The 16884-nt window shown below is 50.0% G+C and overlaps 1 protein-coding gene across 1 annotated transcript; it reads right to left on the reverse strand.

The window, feature by feature from the left end:
- Window positions 1-11501: 11501 nt before the first annotated feature.
- Window positions 11502-13756, reverse strand: LOC147987005 (uncharacterized). The gene is made up of 6 exons (XM_087540219.1): window positions 13670-13756; window positions 12739-12829; window positions 12543-12605; window positions 12332-12448; window positions 11778-12019; window positions 11502-11690 (listed from the first exon to the last, which is right to left on the reverse strand). Exons 3-5 carry the CDS (start codon window positions 12600-12602, stop codon window positions 11807-11809), a joined length of 390 nt encoding a protein of 129 aa, XP_087396345.1. The 5' UTR covers window positions 12603-12605; window positions 12739-12829; window positions 13670-13756; the 3' UTR covers window positions 11502-11690; window positions 11778-11806.
- Window positions 13757-16884: the final 3128 nt, after the last annotated feature.

The following is a 16884-nucleotide window of genomic DNA, read 5'->3' on the forward strand; positions in this document are numbered from 1 at the left end:
ACAACGGTGGCCCGAACCAGTATAAACCTTGTGTCCCTTGTGTTGTTCGTTGTTTCCAGCTCGAATCATGCGAGGAGATCGGGCGTAGATCGGTAGGGGAGAGACCTCTGCGCGCACCCCAGTGTTCGAACCTCAAGGGTCTACCGGAACACAAAATCCGACATTTGGCGCGCCAGGTAGGGGTGCGCCGGAATCTTTCTTCCACCGTTCGCGTGTGATCTTCCGTCGTGTCCATGGCTGACGCTCGTCGGGCTCGCGCTGAGCGCCGGGCTGCTCTCGCCACCCTTGTCGCCCAGACGGCGCCCGTCGGCGGACGTCCTCGTCGTTCCCCGTTGCCTGCCACCAATGCCGCCACCGGCCCGGCGGGGAACGAGCAGCAGGCCTCCTCCCAGCATCCTTCGGTGCGGCGGGAGGGCGGCACCGCCACACCATCGCTAACTCCAGCCGCTTCGTCGTCCCACGCCCGTCGCGCCCCCACGGACGCGCACGCCGCGCTGCTCCTGGCAAGAGAACTCTTGCACTACCGCCCCGTCGACGATATCTACAAAGACTGGCTCGCCTACATCACCGAGCTCGTCAGCGCCGCAGGGGGCTCCCCCTTGCCGTCCCTCTCGCTGCCTCACCCTCCATTCCACGCAGGAGGCGAGGATCAGGAGGTGCCCCCACCACATCCTCCCCAAGAAGGCGCCCTGGCTCCAAGGCGCGCTGCCCCGGGGCGAGACCCTCCGCGTCCGGCGCCTGCGTAGCAAGAAAGGAGCTGCCAAGAGATTCCTCGTCCCCAAGAAGGTGCTCGCGCACTCCCGGCGCCAGCGCGCCAAGATCGCGTCCCTGCACCTCCACGCCAAGACCCCGCGCTACTCCAAGCGGCGGCGCGCAGTAATCCCCATGAGCAAGCCCAGTACCAGCAAAAGGCACCGGTGGCCATAGCAGGTTGTCGTGCTCTCACCCCTGAGCTACGCGGCGTCGCATGGCCAGGCAAGTTCAAGCCTGACCTGCCCCCTGGCTACGATGGCACGGCGGACCCTGCGGAGTTCCTGCAACTCTACGAGCTACGCCTCGAAGCCGCCAACGGAGACGAAAGGGTCATGGCGAACTGGTTCCCCATGGCACTCAAGGACGGGGCCCGCACCTGGCTCCTGGCACAATCTTCTCCTGGGACGATATGCGCACTCGCTTCATCGCCAACTTCCAGGGCACTCGCGACCGGCCCCCGGCCGTGAGCGATCTGCGCCGCATCAAGCAGCAGCAGGGGGAAACCCTGCAGAAATACATCCAGCGCTTCAACAACGCTCGCCTCAAGATCCCCAAGGTGACTGAAGAAGCCATCATCTCGGCCTTCTCCGATGGCGTACGCGACGTCAAGATGAAGGAGGAGCTAGCAATCCATGAAGACCTGTGCACATCCCTGGAGCTATTCAACTTGGCGACCAAGTGCACCAGGGCTGAGGAAGGGCGACTTTCCCTCCTCGAGCTCCCGGCTGCCGACCCAGAAGAGAAGAAGCCCAAGGCCAAGGATGTGAAGCGCAAGGGGGCTGTCGTGCTTGCAGCGGAGCCAGACACCAAGTGAGGCAGGGATCAGCCTGAGTCATCCAAAGGCAGCCGGTACTGCGTGTACCACGACCTCCACACCCACAACACCAACGAATGTCAAGAGCTCAGGGCCATGAGAGATGGACATGTCGGCCGACGCCCCGAGTGCAATGACAGGGGCTATGGCCGAGGAGGAGGAAGAGGTGGCGGACGATGGGAAGACCGTGGCCCTCGTCAAGGGTGGCGTGACCGACCTCGCGAGGACCACTGGCAGGACCAGCCTCACGAGGGAGGCTGGAGAGATCAGCCTCGTGAGGATCGCCCGCGCGGCAATGTAGGCCTTCCTCCTCTGCCGCCACCGCCAAGGAGGAACGAATACCAACATCAGGACAAGGGGGCTGGGGGCTTCCAGGAGCCGCGCGCAATTGCTTGCATCTTGGGTGGCGCGCAGGCTCCAGCCTCACAGCGCATCTTCAAGCAGTTTGCTCGCGAGGTGAATGCAGTCCTCCCCAAGCTTGAGGCCACGCGCCCTCTGAGGTGGTCCGTGTGCGCTATCACGTTCAGCTCAGCGGATCAGCTCAAGTGCGCGGCAACGGCCGGGGTCCTCCCTATGCTTTGCTCCCCAGTCATCAGCAATGTGCAGGTCACCAGGACCCTCATTGACAGCGGAGCAGGACTCAACGTCCTGTCCGTTGAGACGTTCGACAATTTTCAAGTGTCGTACGATCAGCTTCAGCCAACCAAGCCCTTCTCAGGAGTCACTGATGGTTCCACTGTTCCGATAGGGCAGGTTCGCCTTCCAGTCACCTTCGGGCAGCGCAACAACTACCGCACCAAGCTCATCGATTTCGACGTCGCCCACATCCGTCTGCCATACAACGCCATCCTCGGGTACTCAGCCCTGGCAAAGTTCATGGTAGTGACTCACCATGGATACAATGTCCTCAAGATGCCAGGAAGCGGTGGAGTCATCACTGTACCCTGTGAATAAAGGGATGCAGTGTGTTCGCTTGAGCGCGTGTTCCAAGCCGCAACAATCAAAGACCCAGACCGCGGAAACGGAATACTTCCCGAGGCGACCCCCAAGAAGAAGAAGTCTTCGCCTGGCCCAAGCCATCAGGAGGCAGGCGCCTCCGAAGGTGTTGGGTCAGGATCTACGCCCAATCAGGGAGCGCCACCCTCTCTCGCATAGGAAAGCGTGCCCGACGCCCTCCTCAGGCAGGGCTCGGGGGCTCTTTCTTGGAGAGCCACCGACTTTGCCAAGGTCGCGAGGGAGGCGCTCGGGGGCTCTTTCTTGGAGAGCCACCGACTTTGCCAAGGTCGCGAGGGAGGCGCTCGGGCACCACGTGGAGGGGTGCTTCCAGGCATGTTTCCCTCAGGAAGGTACAAGGCGAGGAAGACCAAACCCTCAGGAGTTCATCGCAAGCAACACTCAGGAGCTACAGGAGTCGAGAGTCATGCGCGGCAGCCGTCGCTTGCCTGCCATGGCCCCACATCCAGGCGAGGATGGTGGGCTGCGCATCTGCGTCGACGTGCTAAGGCTCAATCAAGTCACATCTCAGGAGCACCTCTGGCCTTCGCGCGTGGGGTGCTGCGAGGGTCCACCTCACAGCTACGTTCACATGCCTTTCGGCCTGCCGAACGCAGTCGCCGTTCATCAGCGCTTGCTGAGGAGCATTCTGGAGGATCAGGAGGTCAGGCATCATGCGGTCCTGGCGGAGATGGAGATGGCTCTCGGAGACCCACCTGTGCCCCCGGAGCCTCCCGAGGCTCCTGGGCCTGGGGGCTCGTGAGGGTCGACCCCTTCATCACGCATCGCTCGCTTCTTCAACACCACTTCATCTTCAACAGCACCAGGTGACATCTTTCTAAGTTCCATTTTTAGCTGGGAGCACCCACAGGGCCGCATCATTCCCAGGTCGCGTGGGTCCGTCCCTGCGGCATGTATCCGTTTTGCTTATGCTCTTTACTTACCTTGTTGGGGGCGCCCCTCAGGCTGCATCATCCCCGAGCTACTCGGGCCTGGCCCTGCAGCGTTTGCTTTTCCTGCGTCTACTTAAAATGAATTTCCTCCTGCATGCTTAACATACCCGACCTAATCGCCTGCTCGATTGACGCCTACCTATAGAGCCGCTCGCTCTGGCACGGCATCTGCGCACGGGTCCGTCCCTGCAACGCCGAAAAATCTGAGTGGTCAAGCTCTGGCCGCGGCAGCCCTGCAAGGTGCCACCTCACCAGACCCTCGGTGCCCCAATCACTCCCTCGGAGCGACCAAAGGTTGGCAGGCAACCGTAACAACAGGTCTTGTTTCTCTTTATGACTGGTGTGCAGGACCTACTCCGGGAGCAACACTAGGGACATCGCGAGCTATCTCTCCCTCTCTCCGACACGGACCGCTTGCGCGTTAAAAGGGGGGCGCCTGAGCATCACGACTCATGGGCTCCTACTGGCTCTCCAGCCATCACCCCCTGGCCTTGACCCACGACATCGCGACCTGGCATACCAGCGACGGCTGAAGCCTGCCTGGGGACTGGGACCTGTCAGCGTAGAGCGCCAAGTCCTCGCGAGGATAGAAAGGGGGAGCCGAGCTGAGACAGGACAAGCACCTCGCATTGATTCATATTAAGGATATAATATTCATAAAAGACATGGCAGACGCCTTACATACCCCCACGGGGTGTTGCTTTGATTCCTCGCAGGGAACAAGAGTTCTAATCCTAAGGAATGCTAATCGCCCGCACCGCCGCGAGGGACGCCATCATCAGCAGTGGGCTGCCCAACGTCGACGCCAACCCCATCTAGATCAGCAGCATCGGCGGCTGGACGCAGCTGCCCCGCTCCGAGCACCGCGCGAGCTCGGGGTCTCGTAGCTGTCATCGCTCGTCTCCGGAGTCGCGAGGAGCTCGGGGGAGCCACTGAATTCCCCAGCTCCTCTGCTGCTGCCTGAGGAGCTACTGGAGGGCCGACGGGCAGGCCAGGTCCTCGCCGGTTCATCACCCCTGCCGCTCTCCCTGGGGCAGCACTCTAGCCGGCGTCCTTCAGCATTGAAGACCTTGAAGAACATCAGGGAGGCACCGTCGTATTCAACATGAATTACGAGGGCGCCTACCGTCCGGCAGACCCGGGCGATTTCGCCCCAGCCCCGGGTCATGAAGACCTTGCCCGGAGCGACGACCGCGATCTCCGCTCCGGTCGCAAGGGTGCCACAGTCAGCGTGCTGCAGCCAGAGCTCCAGAGCCCTGCTCGGCGGCATCACGAAGGCGGAGGAAGGAGGGAGGCGAATCCAAGATCTTGGAGGCATGGCGGCGTGGAGCACGAGCTCGCGAGAGGAGCGTTCGGCGTGGACTCCAGGAGGAACAACGCGCACCACCGTGACTCGCCGGCGTCAACGACGGCATCGTCGGTGTTGCTCGACACCTTCTCCCGCAGGACCTACGACGCGGGCGTGCAAGGGTAGCGGATACCCAGGCGGCGGCCACTCGTACCAGCGCCTCGGTGCCTCCTGCTGAGCACCCTCATCTCGGCGGCGGAGGACCAGCCGTTTCTTCGGCGGAAGTGGGTCTGGACCCTCTCGGGGGGCCTTTCCCTTCTCTTCTGCAGAGAACCGGCGAATTGGTGCCATTGGCGTAAGGAGAAGCAAGAGCGAGGAAGAAGAAGGAAAGGAGCGGCAGCAAAGGATGGACTGAAGGGGCTCGCACAGCCCCATACTCAGGAGGCCAACCGCCGAGCACCACGATCGTAGGTAATCATGACCGGTTTCTCTACATGCAGGGACTTGTCAAGTCATGGAGTTTCCGAGGCATCATGGGGAAGCGCAGTCGCCCACGTCCAATCAATCGCCACGGGGCGCCCAAGGTCGCAGGCCGTTGGGGCCCGCGGCGCTTCGCGCTTGCCCCTTTGCTTTCCTACCGGGCCAAGCCCGGGCGCGCCTTGGGCCCGGGGGCTATTGTCGGCGTTCTGGGAACGGGGGTCCCCAGACTTGCCTGCCTGTGGCCTGCGGCATGGCTCAAGTGGGGGCCCAGCGCGGCCCATCTTCATTAGCTCAAGCTCAAGACCCTCGCGAGGGGCCAAGCCTCGCGGGGCGGACGACAGGAAGCTTCCTCGGAGGCAGCCTCATCAGGCAGGCTCGCGAGGAGGTGGAGAGATCAAGGCAGGGGTACCTCGCGAGGAACCCGTGACGCAAGCCATGACGATCAAGACCACGGGCGCGGCCTGCGCAGTGTCCTTGTTTCCCCTTTGGTGCAAAGGGGGCAAGCATAGGCCAAGGCATCAGGCAAAGGTTGCCATTCCGGTGCAACGAGACCAAGACCAGCAGAGCGGCAGGACGGAGGTCACCGTGGAGCCCAAGACGGCGTCATCACCAGTACTTTTGGCAGCCGAAGACCACCTTTGGTCAGGATAACTTGTACTACATGTTCCCCTTCAAAATGGCCAATTGTTGGCGCCCTTCCCGCTCATTGTTTGGGGAGAGGCCCAGGGCCTCTATAAATAGAGCTAGCCACCACAAAGTAGAGAGGCGATCGAGGGAGAAGACATCTAGAAATCTGGTAGAACCCTAGCAGAGAGAAAGAGAGGCGACTGAACTCACCCTAGCAGTTCATCGCCCCAGCTCAAGAACACCTCTTGCGAGGCTGTTCTTCCTTTGTACTGATCCTCATCAGCCCCTGAGACAATCCACCACACCACACACTGGAGTAGGGTATTACACCACAACGGTGGCCCGAACCAGTATAAACCTTGTGTCCCTTGTGTTGTTCATTGTTTCCAGCTCGAATCACGCGAGGAGATCGGGCGTAGATCGGTAGGGGAGAGACCTCCGCGCGCACCCTAGTGTTCGAACCTCAAGGGTCTGCCAGAACCCGAAATCCGACAGGTCCCACCGAGTTTAATGATTTGGTCCCACCGAGTTTGGTGATTTGTGTGTAACAGTAAGATTTTGTGTGGAGGCTATATATACCCCTCCACCCACTCTTCATTCATGGAGAGAGCCATCAGAATATGCCTACACTTCCAATACATATTTTCTGAGAGAGAAGCACCTACACTTGTGTTGAGGTCAAGATATTCCATTCCAACCACATAAATCTTGATCTCTAGCCTTCCCCAAGTTGCTTTCCACTCAAATCTTCTTTCTACCAAATCCAATCCTATGAGAGAGAGTTGAGTGTTGGGGAGACTATCATTTGAAGCACAAGAGCAAGGAGTTCATCATCAACACACCATTTGTTACTTCTTGGAAAGTGGTGTCTCCTAGATTGGCTAGGTGTCACTTGGGAGCCTCCGACAAGATTGTGCAGTTGAACCAAGGAGTTTGTAAGGGCAAGGAGATCGCCTACTTCGTGAAGGTCTACCCTAGTGAGGCAAGTCCTTCATGGGCGACGGCCATGGTGGGATAGACAAGGTTGCTTCTTCGTGGACCCTTCGTGGGTGGAGCCCTTCGTGGACTCGCGCAACCGTTACCCTTCCTGGGTTGAAGTCTCCATCAACGTGGATGTATGATAGCACCACCTATCGGAACCACGCCAAAAATCTCCGTGTCAACATTGTGTTTGCTCCCTCAAACTAATCCCTTTACCTTCATATGCAATTGTTTTACATTTCGCTGCTATAATCTTAGAATTGCATGTGTAGATTGATTACATGTTTGTGCTAAGTTGCTAAAATCTGCCAAGAACTAAAATTGGGAAAAGGCTAGATTTTTATTTGGTCAAATAGTCTAATCACCCCCCTCTAGACATACTTCCGATCCTACACAACCTTCTTCTTGTAGACGTTGTTGGCCTCCAAGTGCAGAGGTTTGTAGGATAGTAGCAAATTTCCCTCAAGTGGATGACCTAAGGTTTATCAATCTGTGGGAGGCGTCGGATGAAGATGGTCTCTCTCAAACAACCCTACAACCAAATAGCAAAGAGTCTCTTGTGTCCCCAACGCACCCAATACAATGGTAAATTGTATAAGTGCACTAGTTCGGCAAAGAGATGGTGATACAAGTGCAATATGGATGGTAGATATAGGTTTTTGTAATCTCAAAATATAAAAACAGCAAGGTAACTAATGATAAAAGAGAGCGAAAACGGTATTGCAATGCGTTGAAACAAGGCCTAGGGTTCATACTTTCACTAGTGCAAGTACTCTCAACAATAATAACACAATTGGATCATATAACTATCCCTCAACATGCAACAAAGAGTCACTCCAAAGTCACTAATAGCGGTGAACAAATGAAGAGATTATTGTAGGGTACGAAACCACCTCCAAGTTATCCTTTCTGATCGATCTATTCAAGAGTCCATAGTAAAATAACACGAAGCTATTCTTTCCGTTCGATCTATCCTAGAGTTCATACTAGAATAACACCTTAAGACACAAATCAACCAAAACCCTAATGTCATCTAGATACTCCAATGTCACCTCAAGTATTCGTGGGTATGGTTATATGATATGCATCACACAATCTCAGATTCATCTATTCAACCAACACAAAGAACTTCAAAGAGTGCCCCAAAGTTTCTACCGGAGAGTCAAGACGAAAACGTGTGCCAACCCCTATGCATAAGTTCACAAGGTCACGGAACTCGCAAGTTGATCACCAAAACATACATCAAGTGGATCACGTGAATATCCCATTGTCACCACAGATAAGCACATGCAAGACATACATCAAGTGTTCTCAAATCCTTAAAGACTCAATCCGAAAAGATAACTTCAAAGGGAAAACTCAATCCATTACAAGAGAGTAGAGGGGGAGAAACATCATAATATCCAACTATAATAGCAAAGCTCACGATACATCAAGATCGTGCCGAATCAAGAACACGAGAGAGAGAGAGAGAGAGAGAGAGATCAAACACATAGCTACTGGTACATACCCTCAGCCCCGAGGGTGAACTATTCCTTCCTCATCATGGAGAGCACCGAGATGATGAAGATGGCCACCGGTGATGGATCCCCCCTCCAGCAGGGTGCCGGAACAGGGTCCTGATTGGTTTTTGGTGGCTACGGAGGCTTGCGGTGGCGGAACTCCCGATCTAGGTTTCTTTTGGGGGGTTTCTGTATTTATAGGAATTTTTGGCGTCGGTCTCACGTCATGGGGTCTCTGAGTCGTCCACGAGATAGGGGGCCGAGCCCAGGGGGGTAGGGCGCGCCCTCCACCCTCGTGGATGGCTCGTGACTCTTCTGGCCCAACTCTTTTACTTCGGGGGCTTCTTTTGGTCCATAAAAAATCATCAAAAATTGGCACGTCAATTGGAATCCGTTTGGTATTCCTTTTCTGTAAAAGTTAAAAACAAGGAAAAAACAGAAACTGGCACTGGGCTCTAGGTTAATAGGTTAGTCCCAAAAATCATATAAAATAGCATATAAATGCATATAAAACATCCTATATGGATAACATAATAGCATGGAACAATAAAAAATTATAGATACGTTGGAGACATATCAACGACCCACCATGGAGGCACACATATGACGCATTCTGTCGAGCCCAATGCCACGTTGCCGTGCCCTCCTGCATGCTTCGTCTCCCCCAATCACCCTATGCCGCTCCCACCCACGCGCGCCAACGCCTACTTCCTGGACTCTGGGAGATTTCCTTGCCGCCGCCACCAAGTAGATCGATGCCGCCCTCCCACCCCCAGGCAGACGCCCGCGACGCATACCTCCCAACTTCACCCCGCGATGTGGACGCTCGGCTGCCTCCCCGTCTTGCAAATCTACAGCCCCGCGAACGGCTGAGCAACGCTCGTAGATCCACATCTCGCGCACCCTGGGCATCGTCGGGGTCGGTCAGAGGATCACATCGGCCGAGATGAAGGCGTACGAAGGCCTCTTCGCCACGCCCATCCCTCTGCCCATCCTCTCGGTCATCGTCGCGCTGGTTGATCGCAAGCTACTCGTGGATCCCACGATCACGCCGATTGCCACGGTGATCGCCGGCAGCGCGATTGAGGCATGACCGCGCCCCCGCACCCCTCTGTCGACCTCTTCTCCATGGATCACGAGCCCAAGATCCTGATCTGGAATGTGCGCGGCCTCAACGCGCGCGCCCGCCTTACCTCCATTCACTCACTTGTTGTAACCGCCAATGCATCCATCGTTTGCCTCCAAGAAACACGATGGCTTTGGTTTGCTCGTCGACTGTCCTCGAAGCACTTGGATCGGAATTCGATGACTATGTTTACCTCCCTGCGGATGGCACCCATTGTCGGTGTCAAAACCGGCGGATCTCGGGTAGGGGGTCCCGAACTGTGTGTCTAAGGCTGATGGTAACAGGAGGCGGGGGACACAATGTTTACCCAGGTTCGGACCCTCTTGATGGAGGTAATACCCTACTTCCTGCTTGATTGATCTTGATGATATGAGTATTACAAGAGTTGATCTACCACGAGATCGTAGAGGCTAAACTCTAGAAGCTAGCCTATGATTATGATTGTCCTTCTACGGACTAAACCCTCTGGTTTATATAGACACCGGAGGGGGCTAGGGTTACACAGAGTCGGTTACAGAGAAGGAGATCTACATATCCGAATCGCCAAGCTTGCCTTCCACGCAAAGGAGAGTCCCACCCGGACACGAGACGAAGCCTTCAATCTTGTATCTTCATGGTCCAACAGTCCGGCCAAAGTATATAGTCTGGCTATCCGAGAACCCCCTAATCCAGGACCCCCTCAGTAGCCCCTGAACCAGGCTTTAATGACGATGAGTCCGGCGCGCAGATTGTCTCCAGCATTGCAAGGTGGGTTCCATCTCCGAATACTCCATAGAAGATTTTGAACACAAGGATCGTGTCCGGCTCTGCAAAACAAATTCATAACGTGACATCCTGCCATGGTCTGGTCATTACGAACCATTTTTCCCAGCCTGCCACTGCACGTGTTGCGAGGCGGTTTTATTGGCACGTCTTGTCGAAGCAGAGATCGTGCTCCCCTTATCACGGGATTCTCATCAATACGGGTGTGGGTAACCCAATTGTGCTTGTTAGTATGACTCCTCGATTTTAGGCAAGTTCCAAACCGCCACGCGGAGGACGCTTGGTATTCACCCTTTTTATAAAGGGGCCAAGGCCTGTCCTTTTCTTCTCGCGCTCGATCCTTCCCTTCCCCCACGTCGAGTTCCAACACCCAAGGCTCAGGCTAAGCGCTTTGGACCTTCAACCATGTCTGGATCCAACCTTCAAGGTCGGTGGATGGCCTCCTCTGTCACAGAGGAGGACATCAAGAAGCTAAGGGAAGCCAGGTATCTGACCACACTACAAGAGGACAGAGCTTTTGTAACACCGTCTTGTGTTACTACCGGCCCAAAACTATGTTACTAGGCCATATAGTAACACAATTTGAAATGTGTTCCATTAGACCGTGTTACTACGTGGTGTCAACTGTCACACATAATAATTGTTACCATATATTAAAAAGTGTGTTACAATTACATTGCAGTAACATGTGTATTATGTGTTACCAAACACACTGGTAACACATTTTTGTACTTATAGTAACACTGTTAGTAACATATTTGCATAGACGCAGAACATTGGTGGTAACATGTTTCTGTAACAATAGTAACACAACTGGTAACACATTTTTCTAGCATGGGAACACAACCAGTAGCATAATATCCAAATATTGTAATACTATAATTAGTTGTCAACTACTCTAGTAACAAATTTTGTAACTATAGTAACACCATCGGTAACACTACTATGTCAATATGGTAACATAATTAATGTATTTGTTTTTTATTATTACCCACAAAATTTGATACCCATTTTATGGAATATAAATTTATTTAGTAAATAGATGCAATTGCATAAATAGTTAATCATTTTATTATTATGTTGGCAGCATCAAAATGATATTGAAACTGAACCAGAACACATCTAGAAATTGGTATGAAGATATTTATTACGAATACACAAGAGTGTATGATACATATGCATTACAATAAATATATCAGTCATATCATTTTGAGCAGAGAAAACACAACTATCGAGAATATCACACCATAGCATTTGCATCAATTCGACGAAAGAAAAAAAATCTTGTGGATGATATTACATTTTTCAATCTATCAATGTAAACTACGACTATTGGTAGCTAAAATCTTCAAAAAAAAATTGCTTCTTGATCCAAGAATTCAGCTTCAACTCAATTATCCTTCTCTTGAATCTGTAAAAGAAAATTGCACCTTAGATATATGTGATTAAATGTACACAAATATGATTTCAGAATGTGGAAGAGAAGATTTTAACTTACAAAAGCTGAAGGCCATGCAATTAAGTATCCTAAAGTGAAAGCCTCACCAATTGTCTTGCAACCCAATCCCTTACCAACTCCTCATTATCAAGAATAGGTTGATATATGCGCACAATGGCAAATTCAACACCTAATTCAATGCCACCAGCCTTAGTTCTTTGATCAGTGCTCCGAATAGTACCATACACAACATTTTGCTTGTTGGGATATGTTGAAGTCTTTAAAACTACTTTAGAAGCAGCCTATATTACAATCAATATTAGCATTCAACGACAATGATAATATAACTTGTAATTTGCATGAACAATATGAGATCTTTAGAACGTCAGCCCAGTAAGGTGCCCCCAAAAAACTAAATAAACTGGACCCGACATCAATGTCTAATAATACCCAAGGTCACCTCGCTTACTCATGCTTGGTTAAATATATCCTTTACTTGCATACAACAGATTGAGCAAAATTTGTAACAAAATCCATTTTTCAAGCAGGCATGATAATGTGGTCTGGGTTGGGAATTTAGGTGCAGTAAGCCATGCCCCTTGGTGAATCTTTACCTTGATGGAAGAAGTACGCCTTCTTTTTGAGCTAGCTGGGTGTGGGTGTTCAGTTCTATTCCCCTGCTGGTTCTGTGTTGAAACAGATTCACCTGTAAGATCCCTCATTTCCCTCACCTACCAAGAGACAATAATATTAGATGGAATGATATTCATATCTTGAAGCTACAGAAAGCTACAACTTCAAAACCCAAAAGCACACAAAATTTACCTCTGGCACAGAATCAATAACAAGGTCTTCATAGTGCAGGTATATGGTCAGCATGTCCATCACCTACATATATATATGGCAATTGAACCATTACAAATAAAGACAAATTAACTAATGACATAACAGGGATAATTTTATTTGCCAATAGACATGAATTCGTAGCAGATAAATGAGGGAAGGAGAAAGGAGAATCCACCTAGGACAAGATTGTAGTCTCGGACAGGGAAATCAAGCAATACAAGTTGTGGAAGTCCCCTCGGCAATTTGGGTCCCAAAACCGATGAAACCTACCAAAAGAAACATGTGAATGTAGAGGGCAGAGAAGTACACAGTAGCATGTCAATGCACTATCAGCTTATCATAACTCAAAATAGAGAGAGGAGGTACAAGAACATGGGTCCAGCCACACCCACACTCAGATATAACACTGTCGACATATGGATTCAGGACAGGTTTAAGTTGAAAACTGTATAGATTATGTAAACTGAGCAGTATTCAAGCGACGGATAAGATTCTGTTAAGAACTATGTGATAGTACAGCAGCAACATGTTGCCTCATGTGCCATCCCAATAAGTCAAGAAGCAGCAGCCAAGGTTTATTCTAAGTCATACTTCTTCACGTTTGAGTTTGTCAAAAATATATCACTATTTGGAACACTAGATTAGTTTTATACTTTTATTAGAATCTTTAGAAAATATTCACAATATGTATAGTTTATTTTGCAGATCTTGCCATATTTTCTCTATAAATTTGATCAAATTTAGACACGTTTCACCTAGAACGCCCTAGCAGAAGTGTAGAACATGCACCTACATATCAATGGATTGATCTGATTGATGGATTAAACACAGGCCCAACACAAAATTATAGCCAGCCACAACCGTACATGGTTTATGGGATTTTCTACATCAGTGATGGTTTAATTACTTATCTACGTATGGGCTAATTATGCAATTAGCTGCGGCCATTAGCATGTACAGTACACACTGTCTGCTACGAATCGTTAGGGGGGCTAGCGAGCGGCAGGGGTCTGACCCCTGATCGCCCCTTCGTCTCCGCCCCTGCATCTGTATAGCGGCGTTCGTAGCAGTCAGATCAGGGAAGGGGTGGGCATTCAGATCCATACCAGCCAAGAGATCGTACCGCAACGATCCAAACGGCAGCGAGGCAGATGAAGGAAGCGGCGGCGTGGCAGATCGATACGGGATTTGGGCTGGGGGGGGGGGGGGGGGGGGGGGTCGGGGTGGGCGCTGAAGGGGCGGCGTTTTTTGAGAGAGAGATCTCGCAAGCTTTATTAATTCAGAAAGATGTTCATATATACAGTAGCTGGGTTATGAGGAATACCCAACCACACATCTTTCCCTAATAATAAAGCATGAATTGAAAGCTTTATTAATTCAGAAAGATGTTCATAGGTACAGTAGCTGGGTTATGAGGAATACCCAACCACACATCTTTCCCTAATAATAAAGCATGAATTGAAAGCTTTATTAATTTAGAAAGATGTTCATAGGTACAGTAGCTGGGTTATGAGAAATACCCAACCACACATCTTTCCCTAATAATAAAGTACGAATTGACTCCATGGGTTCACCGTCACAATACACTTCAGCCCAGTCCTAATACGCTTTTATGATTACGTTTTGGAATTAACCGATGTGGTACTAACCAAACATTTCGTTTTTGCCTCCATGGTAGCACAATGGTAGACTTGGGCTTGCTTTAGTCCAGCCCATACACGTATTTAAAAAAAAGAATACCTAACCACACATCTTTCCCTAATAATAAAGCATGAATTGAAAGCTTTATTAATTCAGAAAGATGTTCATAGGTACAGTAGCTGGGTTATGAGAAATACCCAACCACACATCTTTCCCTAATAATAAAGCACGAATTGACTCCATGGGTTCACCGTCACAATACACTTCAGCCCAGTCCTAATACGCTTTTATGATTACGTTTTGGAATTAACCGATGTGGTACTAACCAAACATTTCGTTTTTGCCTCCATGGTAGCACAATGGTAGACTTGGGCTTGCTTTAGTCCAGCCCATACACGTATTTTAAAATAAAACAGGGGGGGGTGGAATTGATACACTGTGATTTGATCACTGGTCTACCTAATGTATGCCAACAAAGCAGACCACTCCGGCTACGCTCATGTCTGTGCTAATGTAGGCATTCGTCTTTTAAGAATAGAGTATGAGGTGTACACGGGCTGAGGCAATGAGCACGGTCGTGCTGGGCCGGGCCGACTGCTCCGGCGCACGGGACGTACAAAGGGAGTCGGCTGGACCGCTGGAGGCAGTTTTTCATATTTGTTTACGTATTAAATAGTCCCACCTTGCTATTTTACATAATTTTTTATCAGTTTATATACGTTCTTAGGTTGTCTAGCATCAAGGAGCTGCTTTGGAAATTAAGCAAAGAATATGAGATGAATAAGATTTGTCCTTAATGGAACAAATGAGGGGCAGAGCACAATTATGTGGATCCAAAAAGAAAGGAAATGGACACTACATGAAAAATAAAGAAGGAAAGAGAGGAAAAGTAAAATAGATGGTAATTAAGGACGTGCGGGAATCGATGGCAGGCGGCCCTCATCTTACGAATAAAAATGAAGTGCCATTCTTTTCCTACATGATCCTCATTAAATTCACTTCATTTTTTTTCTTTCGTTGCAACAGACAACATGACATTTTTTTTCCTTACACTTATAATCCTTACTAAGCTTGCACCAAATTTATAACACATTCAACATTATGTTGCACATACAGTCTTCGCTAAATTTATGTCAATTGTTTCTGACGTTGTAACCCATCGGTATATATACTATTTTTTATATATAAATGGAGGTATAATATTATTGGTCCTCCCATTTCATATGACCATGGCGTTTCTTCATACTGAGCTAGGCTATTCTGCGGTTTCTACCCCGTTCTCCCGCGTAACATTTCACCAACAAAAAAACAATGCCCTCCCAACAGGTCCGTGCGACCCGACCCAACCATCCCGTTTAGGAGACGAGTCAAAAATAGTTGACGGTGACTGGAATCAAATGCGGAACCCCCACTGTTTTTGGTGTTGATCATGTTATCCCGCAAAAAAGGTGTTGATCGTTTTCAACTAAAGTTGAATTTGGTGGTTGTTTGTGTCCTTCACGGACTGGTACTAAACTACTACAATGTAAAATCCAGATCACGCAAACACAAGGCGCAAGCACTAGATTATGCAGATTTGACCGGGATCTCAAACTTGATCGTTCGTTTATCTGTCCATGCGGGGGATGCAATTCTTTATTGGATCCAAGTTTGGGTGGAACGTTCGCTGTGTAGTGGACATCGTGACCGACATTGATGACAAAGAAAAGAAGAGATAATAGGTATTTCATTATGATGATGTTCCATACTGCTCCTATGGAGTCCCTCTTTGGACTGTTGGACGCGTATATCCAATGAGACTACTTTTCCGGTTGTTGGCTGGAGCTATCATTATGACTGCAAATTTCTTTTCAGTCAAGTAAATTTATATGCTCACCAGAAACCAACGACAGGTCAACACTTATCAGCAGTTTGCAATCTTTATTAGACTATGCATAAGCCAAATGTTGTTTTAGTTAGGCAATGTAGAAAACATGGTCGTGATTTATGTAGATTGGGCAGTCCCTTCAAACTGCATTTTTCAATCTTGAGTGGACGATTACATGTTTTCTTATAGAAATTGACTATATGTTTGATGAATTGACTAATTATTTTTGCCCATCAGATTAAACTAGGTCTTAATTTGAAGGTACAATTTAGGTTGCTGGTGTTGGTTTGTTTATTATACTAATTATGCTCTTTAGACAGAGACATGTTGTCTTCCTCATTCCTCAGTCGCTATGAGCTGGGCATAGATCGATGACCCGGTTAATCCTGATTTGTTGCAACATATGTTTTCTCCACATAGGTCTAAATAATGCAACCTCTTCTTAGGCTGTGGAAATATGATTTGGATGGAGGTTGATGGACTAGAGCAATTAAAGGGATGTGATATTTTCTTCTCCCGTTGCAACGCACGGGCATATGTCCCATCTATCCCTAATAATAAAGCACGGATTGACTCCGTGGATTCACCGTCACAATACGCTTTCTTTCTGTGAATTTATGCTTTCGGTTTGAATTTAAAACATATACTCGAGGTGGTACTAAACCGTTGATCGATTTCGCTCAAATCACTCGACACCGAGAAAGCGAACGAAACAGCCCATCAAGAACGAAGAAACAGGCAAGTGACCCGCGGGCGTAGCTCAGGCATTACCCCGGGAGGCCGTATGTTTCGTTGTCACGCGCGTGGGCCGAA

The sequence above is a fragment of the Triticum urartu genome, chromosome 2A, assembly GCF_056163025.1.
Source record: "Triticum urartu cultivar PI428250 chromosome 2A, HENAU_Tu73, whole genome shotgun sequence".
Lineage (NCBI taxonomy): Eukaryota > Viridiplantae > Streptophyta > Magnoliopsida > Poales > Poaceae > Triticum > Triticum urartu.